We start from the raw sequence: 15,530 nt of genomic DNA, 5'->3' as shown, positions 1-15,530 counted from the left end.
GACAAGTACAAGGGCAAGCCAATGAGAGACAGAAGCAAGTGAAAAGAAAATTGCCCCGCGGAAAAATTGAAGGTAACAAGAAAAAGAAGCCGTTCCACCGTCCAGAAAACAGAGTTCACAAACACCCCCAGAATGAAGAAGGGAGAAGGACGACGTATGTGAAGAGGACCAGGAGAAATGACGGCAACTATAACCCGGCTTTAAAACGGAAGATCTACTCATCCGACAGAACTCTCCGCAGTCGCCGAACTGCGGAAGGGCCATCAGCGGCGGAGGAAAAAGTACAAGGAAAATTTGAACGGCCAACAACGAGGTCCAAGCAGGATCACGACAGAAGTTTCCCGGTTCCGCCAAGACCAGCTGCCTTCAAACGGCCAAGACCACAAGCAGAGGAGAAAAGGAAGGTGTTCAAGGGTGGCCGAACTGGTGAAAAACGGAAGCTTCCAGAGGAAAGCACTGAAGGGCGAGCCCGTACAAGAAGGAGGATAAATCAAGCTACTATCTGCAGTACCTTTAAAGACTGGGCCCAGAAGAGGATGTCCGAATATTACAAAGATAAGTAAAATTTTATGTTACTTTGCAAACTTAAGTTAATCTTTCATTCTTACTGCAAGTGGCAGATTTCAAGAAGTTTTACCTCATGCGAGGTCTACCTTTATCGCCAAAAGGGCGAGAAATGAGTTGTGACCGATTTTCTTATTATGTTTTCAATTACTCGCGCGTAAAACTCAAGTTGATGTATAATAGCGTTGTGTAAAGACTTAAATATTGTAAAAAGTTATTGTATAAATTTTACTTAAAACATTCTAGCAAGAAAGAAGTTTTAGTCTGAAAGACTTTTTGAAATGTATTATTTCAATGTAGAAAGAATTGGCACTTGCTTTGAAAAGAATAGAAGTTAACAATGTACTACTAATGTATGTTTCCAAATGTGTAAAATTAACGGCATGTTAATATGTTCTTATATACAATGTGAACTGTTATTTTAAATGTTAAGAAATACCGTGATATGGTAAAAGTGAAAGTAATGTTAAAAATTTGTTATTCGTGTGACTGTAAAGACTAAATCATGGCGAATATGTGTTAAAGGTTGAATGATGTAGTTAGGCTCTCTGACGCTACACTTTAGAGTTAGCCACTTTTAGAATAGTACCTCAGGGTTTAGAGTTGAAATTAGGGTGTGTTAAGAGGTCTCGTTATGTTGAATTTTAACACGTTAGTGTTTTGATTGTAGGAGGAAGTGTGGCACACGTAGACAGAAACACATTCGTGTTTGGTGTTCTTTTACAACACATGTCAGAGAGCACGGGGAGAGATAATTAAAATAGTCATGAATGAAATAAGAATGTTAAGAGCAGTATAATTGTATATGTTACTTGCCATGTCATTGTGTAACATTTCATTAAACTAGTTTTCCTTCCAGAACTCTGGAAGGAACCAGAATTGAATAAAAGCTCCCGTTTAGATGCAGTACAGATGAAAAAAAGATTGTTGTATATCCTGGGAGCTGCTATTGTAACAAATTTCTTTCTTTTAAATTTCTAGTTTCTAGCGAAGTGTGTTTGTAAAAGGTTGGCCTCGCGTTAGATTCTAGAGCTAAAAGTTTTCAACAAGGTCGTTTTAGACCTCAGTTTCAAACTAATTAACTCTGGCGGGAAGTATGTAAGGATCTTAAGTTTTACTAACGTTTATTTTATTTTAAATCTTTACTATCACTTCTTATTTTCTACTTCCGGCCAGAATTATAAGCGTGAAGGTTTTTATGCAAAGTTTGTCTGGCGAACGCCAAGTATTTAAGTTGTGGCCTTTTGCCAAGCGAGAGAGAGGAAGCAGTAAGTCAACGCAGGCCGCTTACCTTAGAAGTTACGCAGTTGCTGTTTGCCTTCCAGGCCAGAGGTTTTAATCCTCTTGATAAATTAAACGTATTGTAGTGTTCACAGTCTCTGTGCTACATACGCTTCCCGTTATTATAAGGCCAATCTTCCACGTGTATTATTCTAAATTAGAGTTTAGTTTTATTTTTATACTTTTACGTTAGACCCCGAGTGGCGGGTCATTGTATTCCGAAGTACGGAAGTTATTGTATATAGAGAAAAATAAAGGGTTTTGTATACCCTTAGTCTGTATCCTGTCTACTTACTACAATTAGTGAACATAGCTTTAGTAAGCTCTCTGTTCCTAGTCAGGTCCTTGTATGTTCCCGAAGAAGGTTAGAAGGAACATTGAACCTGATAACTTTATATCATAGCATTAGCAAATAAAGATTTGCCATCATACAATGTCTTTCTGTTTTTGATACTGGGTTTTCATTTAATTGCAGCTGAAGCATGGGATAGTGTTGAATCGCTTAGTTTAGTTAATGTAGTTTGCTTGCAGTTAGTTTACTTTGTAATATTATTTTTTCCCTGCTAAGTTGGGATTGATAATAAAAAAATTTGCATATGCATTTTTAGTAGGTAAAAGAAGGAAATTATCAAATCTAAGAATTTCTTAAGTAAAACGCAAGTTGCTGGTATAAAAATATCATTATGAAATTTTAGACTCCTAAACTTGCATTTTAAAATATGTGATATTTTATTTTTGCAGTTTGATAAATATCTATAAGGAGTTGTCTACAGATATACCTGACTTTCAAATGCCTTCTCATGGATACCTGTATGGCTGGGCATCTCAAGGTTTATTTTTACTTTTGTGATTTTTTATGATATGCAGTATAAAAGTGACTGAATATTTTAGATGTGTTTTTTTTTTTTCATTTTACAATATATAACATGAAAATGACTGAACGTTTTAGGTGTGTTACTCCTGAATGCATGCTTAACTGTCAGAGCAAGCTGTGCTAATTCTCATCAAAATAAGGGCTGGGAAAATCTGACAGATTCTGTTATTGTTTGGATCAATAATAATCTACCTCACACTGTTTTCCTACTTTGGGGAGGAAATGCCAAGCAGAAATCTGCATTGATTAAGAAAGTAAGTTCTGTCGTGAGAGGGAAACTTGCATGTTTGTAGTATGTGTTTTAATAATAATGTTCTGCATATTTTTTATAGGAGAAGCATTTAATACTGACTGCTGCACATCCATCACCTTTATCAGCTCATCGGGGATTCTTTGGGTGTCGACACTTTTCTAAAGCTAATGAGTATCTTAAACAGCACAACAGGAAGTGTATAGACTGGAATTATCTACCTTAAAGAAAATAGACATAGAAAGAATTTTTCTGAAAGTTCTTACTGTTTGTATGAAAGATTTCAACTTATCATTTTATAAGTATTTATAATCAGTGTACATTTATCCATTGTTTATAACTCCAATTTTTTTCAATAAAAGTGAAGCAAATATAAATTAAAAAGTCTCAGCCATTTAAGATGCAAAAGAAAACTCATCTTCATGCCTTATCTAGTCTGTAGTGGTTTCTCAAGTTTTTAACAAACTGGAAGTTCATTTTTTAATCAAACAAAAGTTCTATTTTGACTTGTATACCATACCTTGAAAATTTTCATTGCCAGTTTGTTTCAGTACACATTGTCTGTGGCATAAAAAATTACACATAATATGCTAAAGCATATTGTGATAAAGAACTCAAGGCCACAGAATTGAAATAAATACCTGTTGATGTTTTTCATCGTGTTAAGCACAAGACTTGCATTAACCAGTTTATGAACAAATTGTGACTTATACTGCCATTTGAAATAATGGGTGATCTCTAGATTTATAGGCTGCATCAAAACAGTCTTATTAGGGAGTAGAAAAAGTGCTGAAACATTTGCTTTAGAATGTGTATTTCTCTGATAAACATTTTATACAGTGATGATACCTTTATAACACTTTGATATTACTTTTTGAACCAGTCCATTATTTATTTTTTGTAATATTTTTATTGCTGTATACACACACACGGTCTTGGGCAAGTAATTATCATGGATTTCTGAAAAACTTGTTGCTACTGGTTAAGAGAGATTTATTATATATTAACAATACTTAATGATATTTAGAGACAAAAGCTTATAAGACAGGACGTAAGCAATATAATCCCTTTAATGCTTGACTTCTCCTTTTGGAAAATAAAATAAATATTTTTATCTATATTTTATAATGTATAAGATTAGAAAAAATTGTTTTAAAATATCACTCTTTATTTTAGAAGAAATAAACAAAAATTTATGTTGGCATCAAAAAATCATATATTACATAATGATGCCATTTTCTGGGGTGTATCAGAAATAGTACAATGTGTAACAATGATATTTCATAATCTCTGCAAGATATGAATGAGGATATTTTTTTGCATGTGAAAATTTTAAAGTAATTATTTTTATTGAAATAAAGATGTAGACCACTCTTTTCACATTTTATTTAAGTGAGTTTACTGCACCTGGGAACATTGTATCTTTGTCTGCTATTTTCAATATTAAGAAAGTTTTTTTAATATTTATTTTGATGTAATTCTTCATTAGAAGGGCATTGTGTCTTATTGAAATCTTCCTGAATTTTGCTTGCAAAGGCAATTTGCAACTTTGAGTTATCTCCCATAGCTTGAGTCTGCTGCTGGAATTTTCATTGTTTTTTTGTATTTATTACTTTTTGGTAGACAATTCATGCATTTATAAGAGATAAATAAATTAGGTGATAATCCTGGACGAGTCACTTAAATATTCTGTTTTTGTATTTTATCCCAGCAGTCAACTCTAGATTGTGGTATTTCTCCAGTGACATAAGAAGTGAATATCCCAGTTTTGTTATCTTTCCAACACACACAAGGAATATTTTTTCCCCCTCATAACTAGAAACTCTTTCTAATTTGTTCATATTATTTCCAATGGTAACTAACAGTCAGAAATTCTGTTTTCACCTAATGGTTCCCAGGGAATGAAAACCTGCTTTGCTAGGTGAGATAACAACTGGAGCGAGGTACAATTATTATCAAAATATAATCTACACTTTATATTTCATTCACTTTTTCTGCAAAACCTCATTAAACCATTTGCATTTGAACATGAATCCAATTCATTTGGCAGGAAATGCTTTCTTGTTCTGCATAAATTTCAGTCATGCAAAACCAGATAGATCACAAAGAACAAATGTTTTGTATTTCCATTAAGGGAGAAGTATTGTTTTAGAAAAATGTTTTGTTTCTGAAGCACATATTTGATAATTTAGAAACAATCTACATTCCTTTATTATGAAAGAAAAATTATTTTGATGCGAGTGGATTAGCAACCTAACCTTATGTAAGCGATCATGATCAGGGTGGTAATGAGAAAAAATGTTTGCTGAAAAAATGTTATCATTGAAATACAAAAATTTGTGATTTTTTTTTTGAAAATGATTCAAGATCATTCATTAACATTTTCATTTCCAATAAGTGATAACCAATGTTAACTCAAATTTGGAACATTTACAACAGGCATTATTATATAATATTTCCTGATTTCTAACACTAAATAAATTTGCTTGTTCAACAATATATTGAACTAATTCAGTGAATACTGTAGCAGCTTCTTCTACATATAATATTATATTTGTAGTTGAGAAGTTTATTTTCTCTATATTGGCAACAAGAAAAAATGTAGATAAAAAGAAGAGTTCGACCCTAACGTCTTCCTTTATTGTTGTGCATTAAAATATGCTTAATCCATTCTGGAATTATCATTTCATTTATTAAATTATGCCATGTATTGACTGAGCATAGTATTCACAACATCTGGTGAATTTTCAGATGAATAATTTCTTTGAACCATTGAATTATACAGACGGACAGTCCTGTTTCGAATAGTCCTGGTGAAGGATTTACTGCAAACAAGGTAATCGTTAAAATCCCACTTTTTTTAGCAAAAAAGGCAGACATTTGGTTCTTCCAAGCTGAAACACAGTTCTCAATTGCTAATATTACCCAGAACCAGAATAAATTTTACTATTTTGTAGCACATTTAGAACCAAAAGTTGTAGAAAATATATAGGGTACAATCCAAAGTGAATGGAATGATCAATATGTAGCTGCTTATGCAGATACTTCTGTAATGAATTCATGATAAAATCTCCAACTTAGAAAACAAATTTCGCAACTAAATGTTCACAATCTAGAAGTAAATATTGACACTCACTCTTGCTTTAATTGAAGCAAGATTCATAGTCATTCAAGAAAAAATATAATCCAAATGGATCACACTGCTACTATCATTTTAAATTTGGTGATAAATATTACCCTAATAAATGTAAAAGCCCCTTGTAGTTGAAAAGGTGTCAGAAAAACTTTGCTCAGCAGTAGCTTCGATGGTAGGCTCTGCTGCAGATGAATCAAAAGATTTCCATAAATACCAATTATTCGTTACTGATAAAAGAACTGGCTTACATTTTCTAGTGGACAGCAGTGCTGACTTATCTATCATTCCAACAACATCAAATTGTAAAATATGTAATTCTTTTAAACTGTTTCTTGCAAGTAAAACAATAATACCCAATTTCAAAATTTTAACTCTGGATTTAGGCATGCGTCCGTTCTTCTCTTATTCTTTTGTAATCGCTTAAGTGGATCTAGCTATTTTTCATGCAGATTTTTTTAACCAAATTTAAATTACTTATTGATATGCATAACAAAAATTTAATAGATAGCGTCACAAATTTATCTGTTTGAAGTCATGTTATGGGCATAACAAGTGCAGATGGTATAAGCACAACTGTCAAAATTCTCAATTTTCAAATTTGTTATTATAATATTTGAATTTAACAATCTGTAATATTTGCAATCTAGCTTAATACAAAGCACTATATAGCTAAAGGTCTTCACCTAAAGGTATGTTTTTTTAAAAGCTCACCAGTTAGATGCAAATAAGCTAAAATTGGCCAAATAGGATTTCAAATTTGAGTTAGAAAACAGCATAATTAGACCTTAAATCTCCATGGGCCAGCCCACTTCATTTAGATTTTAAGAAGGATGGCAATTTATGAGATTGCAGGGACTACAGACGTTTAAATTCAAAAATGATTCCCGATCATTATCCTATTCCAAGAATAGACGTTTTTCACCATATATTAAAGCAAAAGAAAATATTTTGAAAAATTGACCTATTTAAAGCTTACTTTCGGATTCCAATAGCGGAAGGAGGTAAAAAGAAACAACAATAATAATGCCATTTGTGTTATATGAATTTAACGTAATGAGCTTTGGATTAAGGAATGCCCGCATCTACATTTCAATGCTTCATTGAAGTGTTTTTCGGACTGGACTTGATGGAAGATGAATATTTAGAGTATCTTAAAAGTAGCTTTATCACGATTAGAACAATATGGTCTTCATATAAATCTTGGAAAGTTGGTTACTCCGGAAGGCTTGAAACCTCTTCCCAAAAGAATGAATGTTATCTTGAATTATAGAGTACCATAAACCATTCATGAATTGCATACTTTTCTTGGTCCAGTTAATTTCTATAGGCAATATATCAAAGATGCTGCCAAAAATTAGGCAATCCTCCATGAGTATTTAAAAGGTGTCTAAAAAAGACAAGCCAAATAATGCCATGGACCGAAGAAGCAAAAGAAAAATTTGAGCAATGCAAAAAGATCTAGCAAATGCTGCATTGTTGAGTTTTCCTATCCTGAGTCGCCATTTACACCGGACTGTGCAGTTCGAAACCCTTAGCTTTCTTTTCCAAAAAGTTAACTAATACTCAAAAAAGATACATGACAGGGAACTGACTGGAATATATCTCTCAATCAAACAAATCAGGCATATCTTAGAAAGATAACATTTTACACTCACCATAAGCCTGTGATGTTTGCTTTTCATCAAAAAAAAAAAAAAAAAAAAATGAGAAGGCCCCCACCTAAACAGATCCGTCATTTACAATATATCTCAAAGTTTTCGACACATATGTGTCACATAGGCAGAAAAGAAAATATCGTTGCAAATTCGTTATCCAGGATAGAATCTGTATCTGATATAGAGTATGATAAAATTGCAGATGCACAAATCAATAATAGAGCTACACTCGAAACCATCTTTACATTTTAAGCCACATCTGTATCATTTTTATATTAAGACACAATAACACGCTGAATAAATACTAATTCAGAAGACAAACAACAAAAATCAGCGTTATATTTACAAAATTTCCACAGGACTAGTTTCGATGGTTTTACCGAACCACCATCCTCAGCTGCAAAACCGCAAATGATCATTTGCGAATCTTCTGAATTAGTATCATTTTTATATGTTAGATAAGTGCTGAGTGGTGATTACAAGATGTACACAAACACCATTTATTCTACATTGCTACTCCACTATTCTATATTACAGTTATGATTAATAATAATAATAGATACAGTTACATATATAACATCTCGCTTTTTTAATAGGAATAATAATAAAATTATACATATTCTTTTAAATAACATGGTTTTTTTTAACAGCCCTACCAGATCGAGTAACGTAGTTATGTCCATTTGCAAAATTTGGTGATACAATACCTCTTTCACTATTTTGTGGCACAACACTTCTATTAGGTTTTGAAGAACTTACAGGTAAATCTAAATTTGAAGTGCTCCTGCTATTCTCAGGTATCTCAGGTTCATCTATAACTTCATTCTTAGGGACTCATTTTCATAGTTGTTTTGTATTGCAGACTCTTTCTGGTTATTTCCTTTAGGAATATCTGTTCTGTTCCTTTGTACAATTCTTCCATCTGTTCTTATAATCCTGTATGAACATGGTCTTTCTGCTTCTATAATTTTCCCTCTTTCATTTAGTTTTTTTCTTTTTCTCGTTTATGTATATGTGATCTCCTTTGAGTAAATGTTGTTAATGGTCTTCATATCGTTAAGCTTGGATGAAATGCTAAATATGGATCCTTGTTGTCAATAACAGCTTTTTCTAGCATTCGCTTGACAGTTTGAATATGTCTTTCAACCATTCCATTCCATTAGGTTGTGGGTAATAAGGACTTTTAAGGTCTGGTTTCAAAATTCCATCTTCTTGCAAATTCTTTAAATTTCTTGCAACTATATTGTGGACCATTATCCGAATATACTATTTTTGGAATACAATGTTTTGCAAAAATTGATTTCAATTGCTTTATCACTGCTAAACTTCACAAATCTTCCAAATGTCCAATTTCAACATATTTGCTAAAATAATCTATAACTATTAGATAATCCCTTCCTTGAAAGTAAAAGAGATTTGTTCCCAATACTTCACATGAACCAACTGGTATTTCTTTCGATATCATTGGTTCTTTAGTATTAGCTTTTTGTAAACTTAAGCATGTTTGACAATTCAGTACCAAATCTTCAATTTCTTTTGACATTACTGGCTAATATAATACTTCTCTTGCTTTGATTTTTCATTTTACTACTCCTAAATGACCATAATGAATTCTACTTAACATATCTTTTCGTAAACTTCTTTGTACAACAACACAAGAATTTTTAAATATTAATCCATTTACTTCTGATAGTTCTCTGAAGTTAAAATATGGTTTTGCCAGTTCTGGAACCATACATTTTTCATTTGGCCATCCAGTTTTAATTAATTTTCTTAAAACTTGTAGTTCATCTTTTTTTGTTTCCAGTTGAAAAACTTCCATTTTGCCTTTACACATTGGTATATGTATATATTCTACAACCAATCCAACATGAGCTTCTATGTCTCCTTAAAAGAAATCAGTTCCTTTATCAGTGAATGATCTTGATAATGCATCTGCTATAAAAAGTTCTTTTTCCTGCTTTATATTTTATCTCAAACTGATAGGGCTCTGTAATCTTTGTTCTTTGTAATTCTTTAAATAAATTCTTTTATTCTTTGTAATCTTACAGGCATTTATTTAATGGCTTTTTGAAAACTGATTCGAATGGTTTATGGTCACTTTCCACTGTAATATATTTTCCAAATATATACTAGTGAAACTGCTCATATGAAAATACAATAACTAAAACTTCCTTCTCAATTTGAGCATAATTCTTCTGTGTATCTATTAATGCCTTAGATGCATATACTACTGTTAAATTATTGTGCAGTAAGACTGCTCCTTGACATGTATCTACAGATAAAAGTACTGGCATGATTATATCATAATACTGTTGCGTGTGTACGGGTTCGTTTGGAATTGAATGCACAAGTCCGATGAAAAATAAATAAGATTTATTATTATCACAAATAAATAAAACACGATACTTCAATTTTCTCAGATATTCGTTCAGTATTACAATATATCACAGTAGTTATCTTTTAACTACACAAGCGCTCAACAGAATTTAATTCAAAACAGCTAGAGAAAGCTAATCCGCGAATTCGCTACAGTCAACAAAAGCAGTTTTCTAAACAAACTCTTAAAACAACAACAAACTAACAACAACGAATTGAGAGGTTTTCCTCCTTTCATAAGATTTTAAATCGTGCGCTGGAACTTTCTCGAAAGAGATATTTATTTATTAAATGTTAAATACACGTGCTCTTGTATTTTTAATTTTCCGGCTTAGCTTTCTTTTAATATTCGTCACGTGCTCCACTGCACAAGGAATAAAACAATTTTATTTATAATTCAACTAACATTAGCTATTCAAATACCAAATCCGTAACAATACTGTAAAACTGGTTTAGTTACTAAGACATCTTTTAGTCTTCTAAATGCTTTCTCATGTGTTGCATTCCAGTTCCAGATAACTTGTTTTTTCAACAAATCTCTTAAACATGATGTCAATTCTGATACATTAAGTATAAATCTAGAAACATATGTAATCATTCCTAGGAAAGTTTCTAATTCTTTCACATTTTTTGGTGGTTTTATATCTACAATAGCCTTAATTTTGTCTTCATCTGGTTTTAAACCATCTTTAGAAAACATATGTCCCATATATTTCACTTCATTCAGCCCAAATTTACATTTATTTAAATTAAACTTAATATTCTTTTCTCTGGCTCCGTCCAACAATTTCTTTAATCTTAAATCATGTTCTTTTTTATCTTTTCCCCAAACTAATAAGTCACCTATACATATTTGAACTCCTTCTAAATCACTAAACATTTCAGAAAAACTTCTGATGATGAACTCAGTCCATATGGCAACCTTAAAAACAATATCTACCAAACGGAGTATTAAATGTAGTAAATTCACAACTTGAATCTGACAGTTTAATTTGCCAAAATGCTTTGTTTGCATCTAAAATACTAAAGACCTTTGCATTTGTCATTTGAGATGAAATTTCTTCAAAGGTTGGTATGTGATAATGTTCTCTCAGTATATTTTGGTTAAGGTGCTAAGGATCTAAACACATTCTTAAATTACCATCCTTTTTTCTAACTACGACTAATGAAGTCAAAAATTCTGTAGGCTGATTAACTTTATAATACCATCTTTTCGATTCTTGCCAATTCCTTTTTTAATGGATTTAATGAGCTAAGTTAAATTTTCCTACAGGCCTCTATTTTACGAACAGCTCCTGGTTTTAATTTAATGTGATGGGTATATGCAGTCAAATTCCCAGTTCCTTTAAATAAATTTTGATATCCTTTTAAAGATTCTGGCAATATCAGGATTTACTGTACAAATCCTTTATGCTAGGTTTAATTTTTGCAATATAGGTAAACTTAAAATAGCTGGAACAGTTTTATCACATGCTACAACTTGAAATTCTACTTCATTCTTGTCTTCTTTCGATGTTTCACATAATAATTTGCATTTTTCAACTACATCAATTGTAGTACCATTGTAATTATTTAAAGTGACTTTTCATTTAGTCAAAACATTTATTCATCTCTTAAATTTAATTGTTTAAATTTAGGCAACGGTAACACATTAGACTGAGCACCAGTATCCAACTTAACAAATAAATATTTAGATATGTTTACTTTTAGTCTTTCAAACCATTCTGTTCTATTTTTAGGAAATGGATTTGTATCTTCTATTGACCTTAAAATATATTTATTACCATTATTATGCAACTCATGCTCTAAATTATTCTGCACAACATTAACATTTTTATAAGTGCACATTTTAGAAAAGTGATTTTTCTTTTTACAGTACAAGCAAATCTTATTATAAGCAGAACAATTATATAACTTATGAAAAGTTCCACATTTTCTACATGGTTTTGGATTATTGCACTTATTTCCTTGATAGTTTGAAGATGATTTAGAACTTTGTTGCTTTGGTTTTACATATTTTTTCTTACAAGGCTTACGAAAAGTCAGCCTGGAGTTGATTCAAAGCTTTTCCATCAATGCTTTTTTGTTAGGATTACGAAGATTTATAGCGAGACGAGGCAGATAAAAAAAAAAACCATACAGCGATAATGGGACAAACTTTAAAGGAGCTAGTACCTCATTGGAGTCTTTTGACTGGGATAAGATATCTAAAGAAAGTTCCATAATGAGGATCCAATGGATTTTCAACCCTCCTACAGCTGCCTGGTGGGAATGCATAGTTAAGATGACTAAGAAACGTTTAAGAAGAGTACTAGGAAAAGCCTCCCTAAAATGTACAGTTTTATGTGATATGGAAGTGGTCATCAATTGTCGACCCTTAACGTACTTATCCGAAGATATACAAGATTTAATCCTGTTAACACCTTCCATGTTTCTTCAAGATAATAAAGACAATAGGAGTACTAGACTTAGATAACTTTGATAGTATTAATTTGACAAAAAGATACCGGTATCAACAAAAGCTACAGAAAGAGTTAAGAAGATTTAGGGAAGAAGTCTTTTAATTCAGCAGAATTTCAATAAGAACAGTCTAAAACAGATAAGTGTCGGTGAGGTTGGTCTGGTTTGGATGTGATAATAAAAAGCGAATATTCTGGCCTTTGGGTATAGTCACAGAGGTCTTTCCTGGAAAGGACAATCACGTGAGAGTAGTGAAAGTAAAAACAGAAGTAGGAGAACTGATACACCCTGCTCAACAGTTATACTCTTTAGAGATTACTAATCCGAACACTATACTTATAGGTAAAGAACTTGAACGAAATTTGGTGCCAACTGTTTCTGATAAAGGGAACATTCCTCATAAATCTGAAAATCTTAAAAGGAAAACTGACTTTAAAATTGATTTTGAACTAAAAACTAGATATAGCAGAAAAATTGTCAAACCTTCTCGTTATAAGTGATTTTTTATGCATATGTTCTGTATTATTATTTAATATATATTGTGAATATATTGAGTACTATGCAAGTCTATTGAGTAGAGAAGTTTTTTTTTTTTTTTTTTTTAATGTTTTGATTTTCATAGACCATTTTAAGAAAATCAAAAGATGGAAGTAAGTTATGAGCTCCATGATTTATATTTGTTAACGATATTCAAAAGCCGTTGTTTTCCTTTTATTTTAAATGGAGTTTTGTTTTTGTAGTTTGGCAACAGTAAGAAAGATTAGAATAATGTTTTGATTTCCTTAAGTGTGTAAGCAAATAAAGTTTGGCTTTCCCAAGCAAGAAAATGCAATATTTTATTTAAGATATTTCTTCTCAAGTGTTATAGAATGGAGTCAGATTTAATTTAAAGGAGAGAACGACTGAATAAAATAATATTCAGGTACACTCAATGCAATAATTGGATAAATGTGAAACGTGTATTTATATGCACAGCAGGTTTTCTTATTAAAGGTATTACAAACAAAAATAAATACAAACCAGGAGTATTGGGGTGCTATTAGTGACGCAAATTTCGGAGGATGTCAAATAACATGGAAATCTACAAGTGGAGTGGTGATATTATATGGTGGCGGAGCTATATGATGGATTAGCCAAAGACAGTCAGTTGTTGCAACTTCAACACCTGAAGCAGAGATAATTGCAGCTAGTGAACGTTCTAGAGAAGTAGTTTGGTTAAAGCGATTATTTAGTGACATTACCAAGTTACACGAAGTTCCAGTAATTCAAGTAGGTAACACCGCTGCATTAAGACTTTGAGAAAATCATGAACTTCATCGATGGACAAAACACATCGATATCAAGCACATTTTCATATGAGAGAAAGTTCTAGAAAAACAAATCATTGTGCAGCAGCTACCTACCCCTCCCAGCTGAGTTCCTGGATTGTTTGGAATGTGCGTTGAGCAGTATGCAGTCGTGCATTGTCTTGAAAAAAGAGAACAAACTTTGGGATCAAACCCGGGCGTTTTTTCCGTAAACTCTTGTGCACATCACACAAAACACTGCAGTAATACTCACTGTTGATTGTGACACCATGGGGTAAAATCTCAACGTGAATAATTCCCTGTTTATCCCAGAATACACTTGCCATCACTTTACCAGCAGACACAACTGTTTGAAATTTTTGGGGAGGTGGTGAGTCTGTATGCTTCCACTGCATCGATGCTGTTTTGGATTCTGGTGTGAAATGGTGAACTCATGTTTCGTCACATGTTCATGATGCGATTCAGAAATTCCTGGCCTTCCCTTTCATAGCGTTTTTTCAGTTCTCTACAGACTTCAACTCTTCTGTGTCTGTCAAAAGCAAACTACCGCTTTGGAACCCACCAATCACTCTTTTTCGGAACAACAAATGGTCATGAATTATTGTGTTCACTGTTCCTAACAACAGATTACACACCCTAGCGATTTCACGATAGGTTATACAATGATTACCCAGGATCAGCTGCTCCATGCGCTATTATCAGGAATGACTACCATGGGCTGTGATTCACCACGACCGAGATTGTCAGTAGTAGAGATACGACCATCTTTTGAAACCCTTACACCACTCAAAATGTCTTAGTGCGACTGATTGTCTCATCACCGTACAGCAGGTTTTATGCTGTTTACTAGAAACTTCATCACAACACGCTGTTCCACATAGATGTTCACACTGTTGTCCACCATCTTGAATAACGGTCTATCCAGAAGCGTGGGAAATTAAGCACCGTCTACTAGTAACAGGACACAGGTGCCAGTTTTCTACTGCATACAAAACCTTAGGCATCCATTTAAACCTGGGAAGAAAAAAAAAAAAGTCCCGGATTGAGTTGAAAGACCCTCATGTTTCCATTTCACATTTATACACATTACATGAACACAGAAATTTTTATTGTTATTGAAAGTTGCAGAGTGTATCATAACTATGTTGTTACTGGGGAAGTACAGATGTAGCAGTTCCCTTTATGTATAATATTATCTTTGTTGTTGCGAAGTTTAGTTTCTCTAGATTGGCAACAAGAAAAAGTGGCAAATAGAAAAGATTTCGCTTTGATGTTCTAACCCTAACGTCTTCTTTTATTATTGTAAATTAAAATATGCTTAATAAATTCTGGGATTAAATTAACCTATGTATTGACTGAGCATAGCATCTATGACAACACTTGAAAACTTAGCTGGGGAAAATTCCATTACTTCAACAAGTAGCTAATTGTTTCTCAGAAACAAAAATTGATCATCATTCAGCAAGTTATTTTTGACTTTGTAATGCTTTTCTTATTGCTTGGTAAAGGCACATCAGTATTACCTTGAATATTTCTTCTCTCATAATCAATAATTTTATAGTCGTTTAGTCACATTCTCTGGCATCTTTGTCACCATGTTTTGAATTATCACCTGAATCTGATA

General features: G+C 32.5%; 2 protein-coding genes across 8 annotated transcripts in view; one reads left to right on the top strand and one right to left on the bottom strand.

Annotated features, from left to right (window-relative positions):
- LOC118185922 (bifunctional peptidase and (3S)-lysyl hydroxylase Jmjd7-like) overlaps nt 1-15,530 on the bottom strand; it is a 119,042-nt gene that overhangs the window by 6,759 nt on the left and 96,753 nt on the right. For 2 of the 6 annotated variants that reach the window (XR_015039175.1, XR_015039179.1), the window contains one exon: nt 13,620-14,920. The exons of 2 other annotated variants lie outside the window; for them this stretch is intronic. The gene's annotated coding sequence lies outside the window, so the exon portion shown is untranslated. The remainder of the gene's footprint in view (nt 1-13,619; nt 14,921-15,530) is intronic. 2 more of the 6 variants (XR_015039176.1, XR_015039177.1) reach the window with 2 other exon arrangements.
- LOC118185923 (uncharacterized) overlaps nt 1-15,530 on the top strand; it is a 115,658-nt gene that overhangs the window by 95,972 nt on the left and 4,156 nt on the right. For both annotated transcript variants that reach the window (XM_085809742.1, XM_085809741.1), the window contains 3 exons: nt 2,587-2,675; nt 2,795-2,973; nt 3,052-3,240. In XM_085809742.1, the coding sequence (XP_085665868.1) occupies nt 2,587-2,675; nt 2,795-2,973; nt 3,052-3,195 (412 nt within the window). In that variant the 3' untranslated portion in view covers nt 3,196-3,240. The remainder of the gene's footprint in view (nt 1-2,586; nt 2,676-2,794; nt 2,974-3,051; nt 3,241-15,530) is intronic.

Source organism: Stegodyphus dumicola, chromosome X2 (assembly GCF_044657685.1).
Source record: "Stegodyphus dumicola isolate Sdum_Otavi_A_Nest chromosome X2, ASM4465768v1".
NCBI lineage: Eukaryota > Metazoa > Arthropoda > Arachnida > Araneae > Eresidae > Stegodyphus > Stegodyphus dumicola.
Note: the sequence above shows the minus strand (reverse complement) of the source record. Positions and strands in the feature narration are given on the sequence as shown.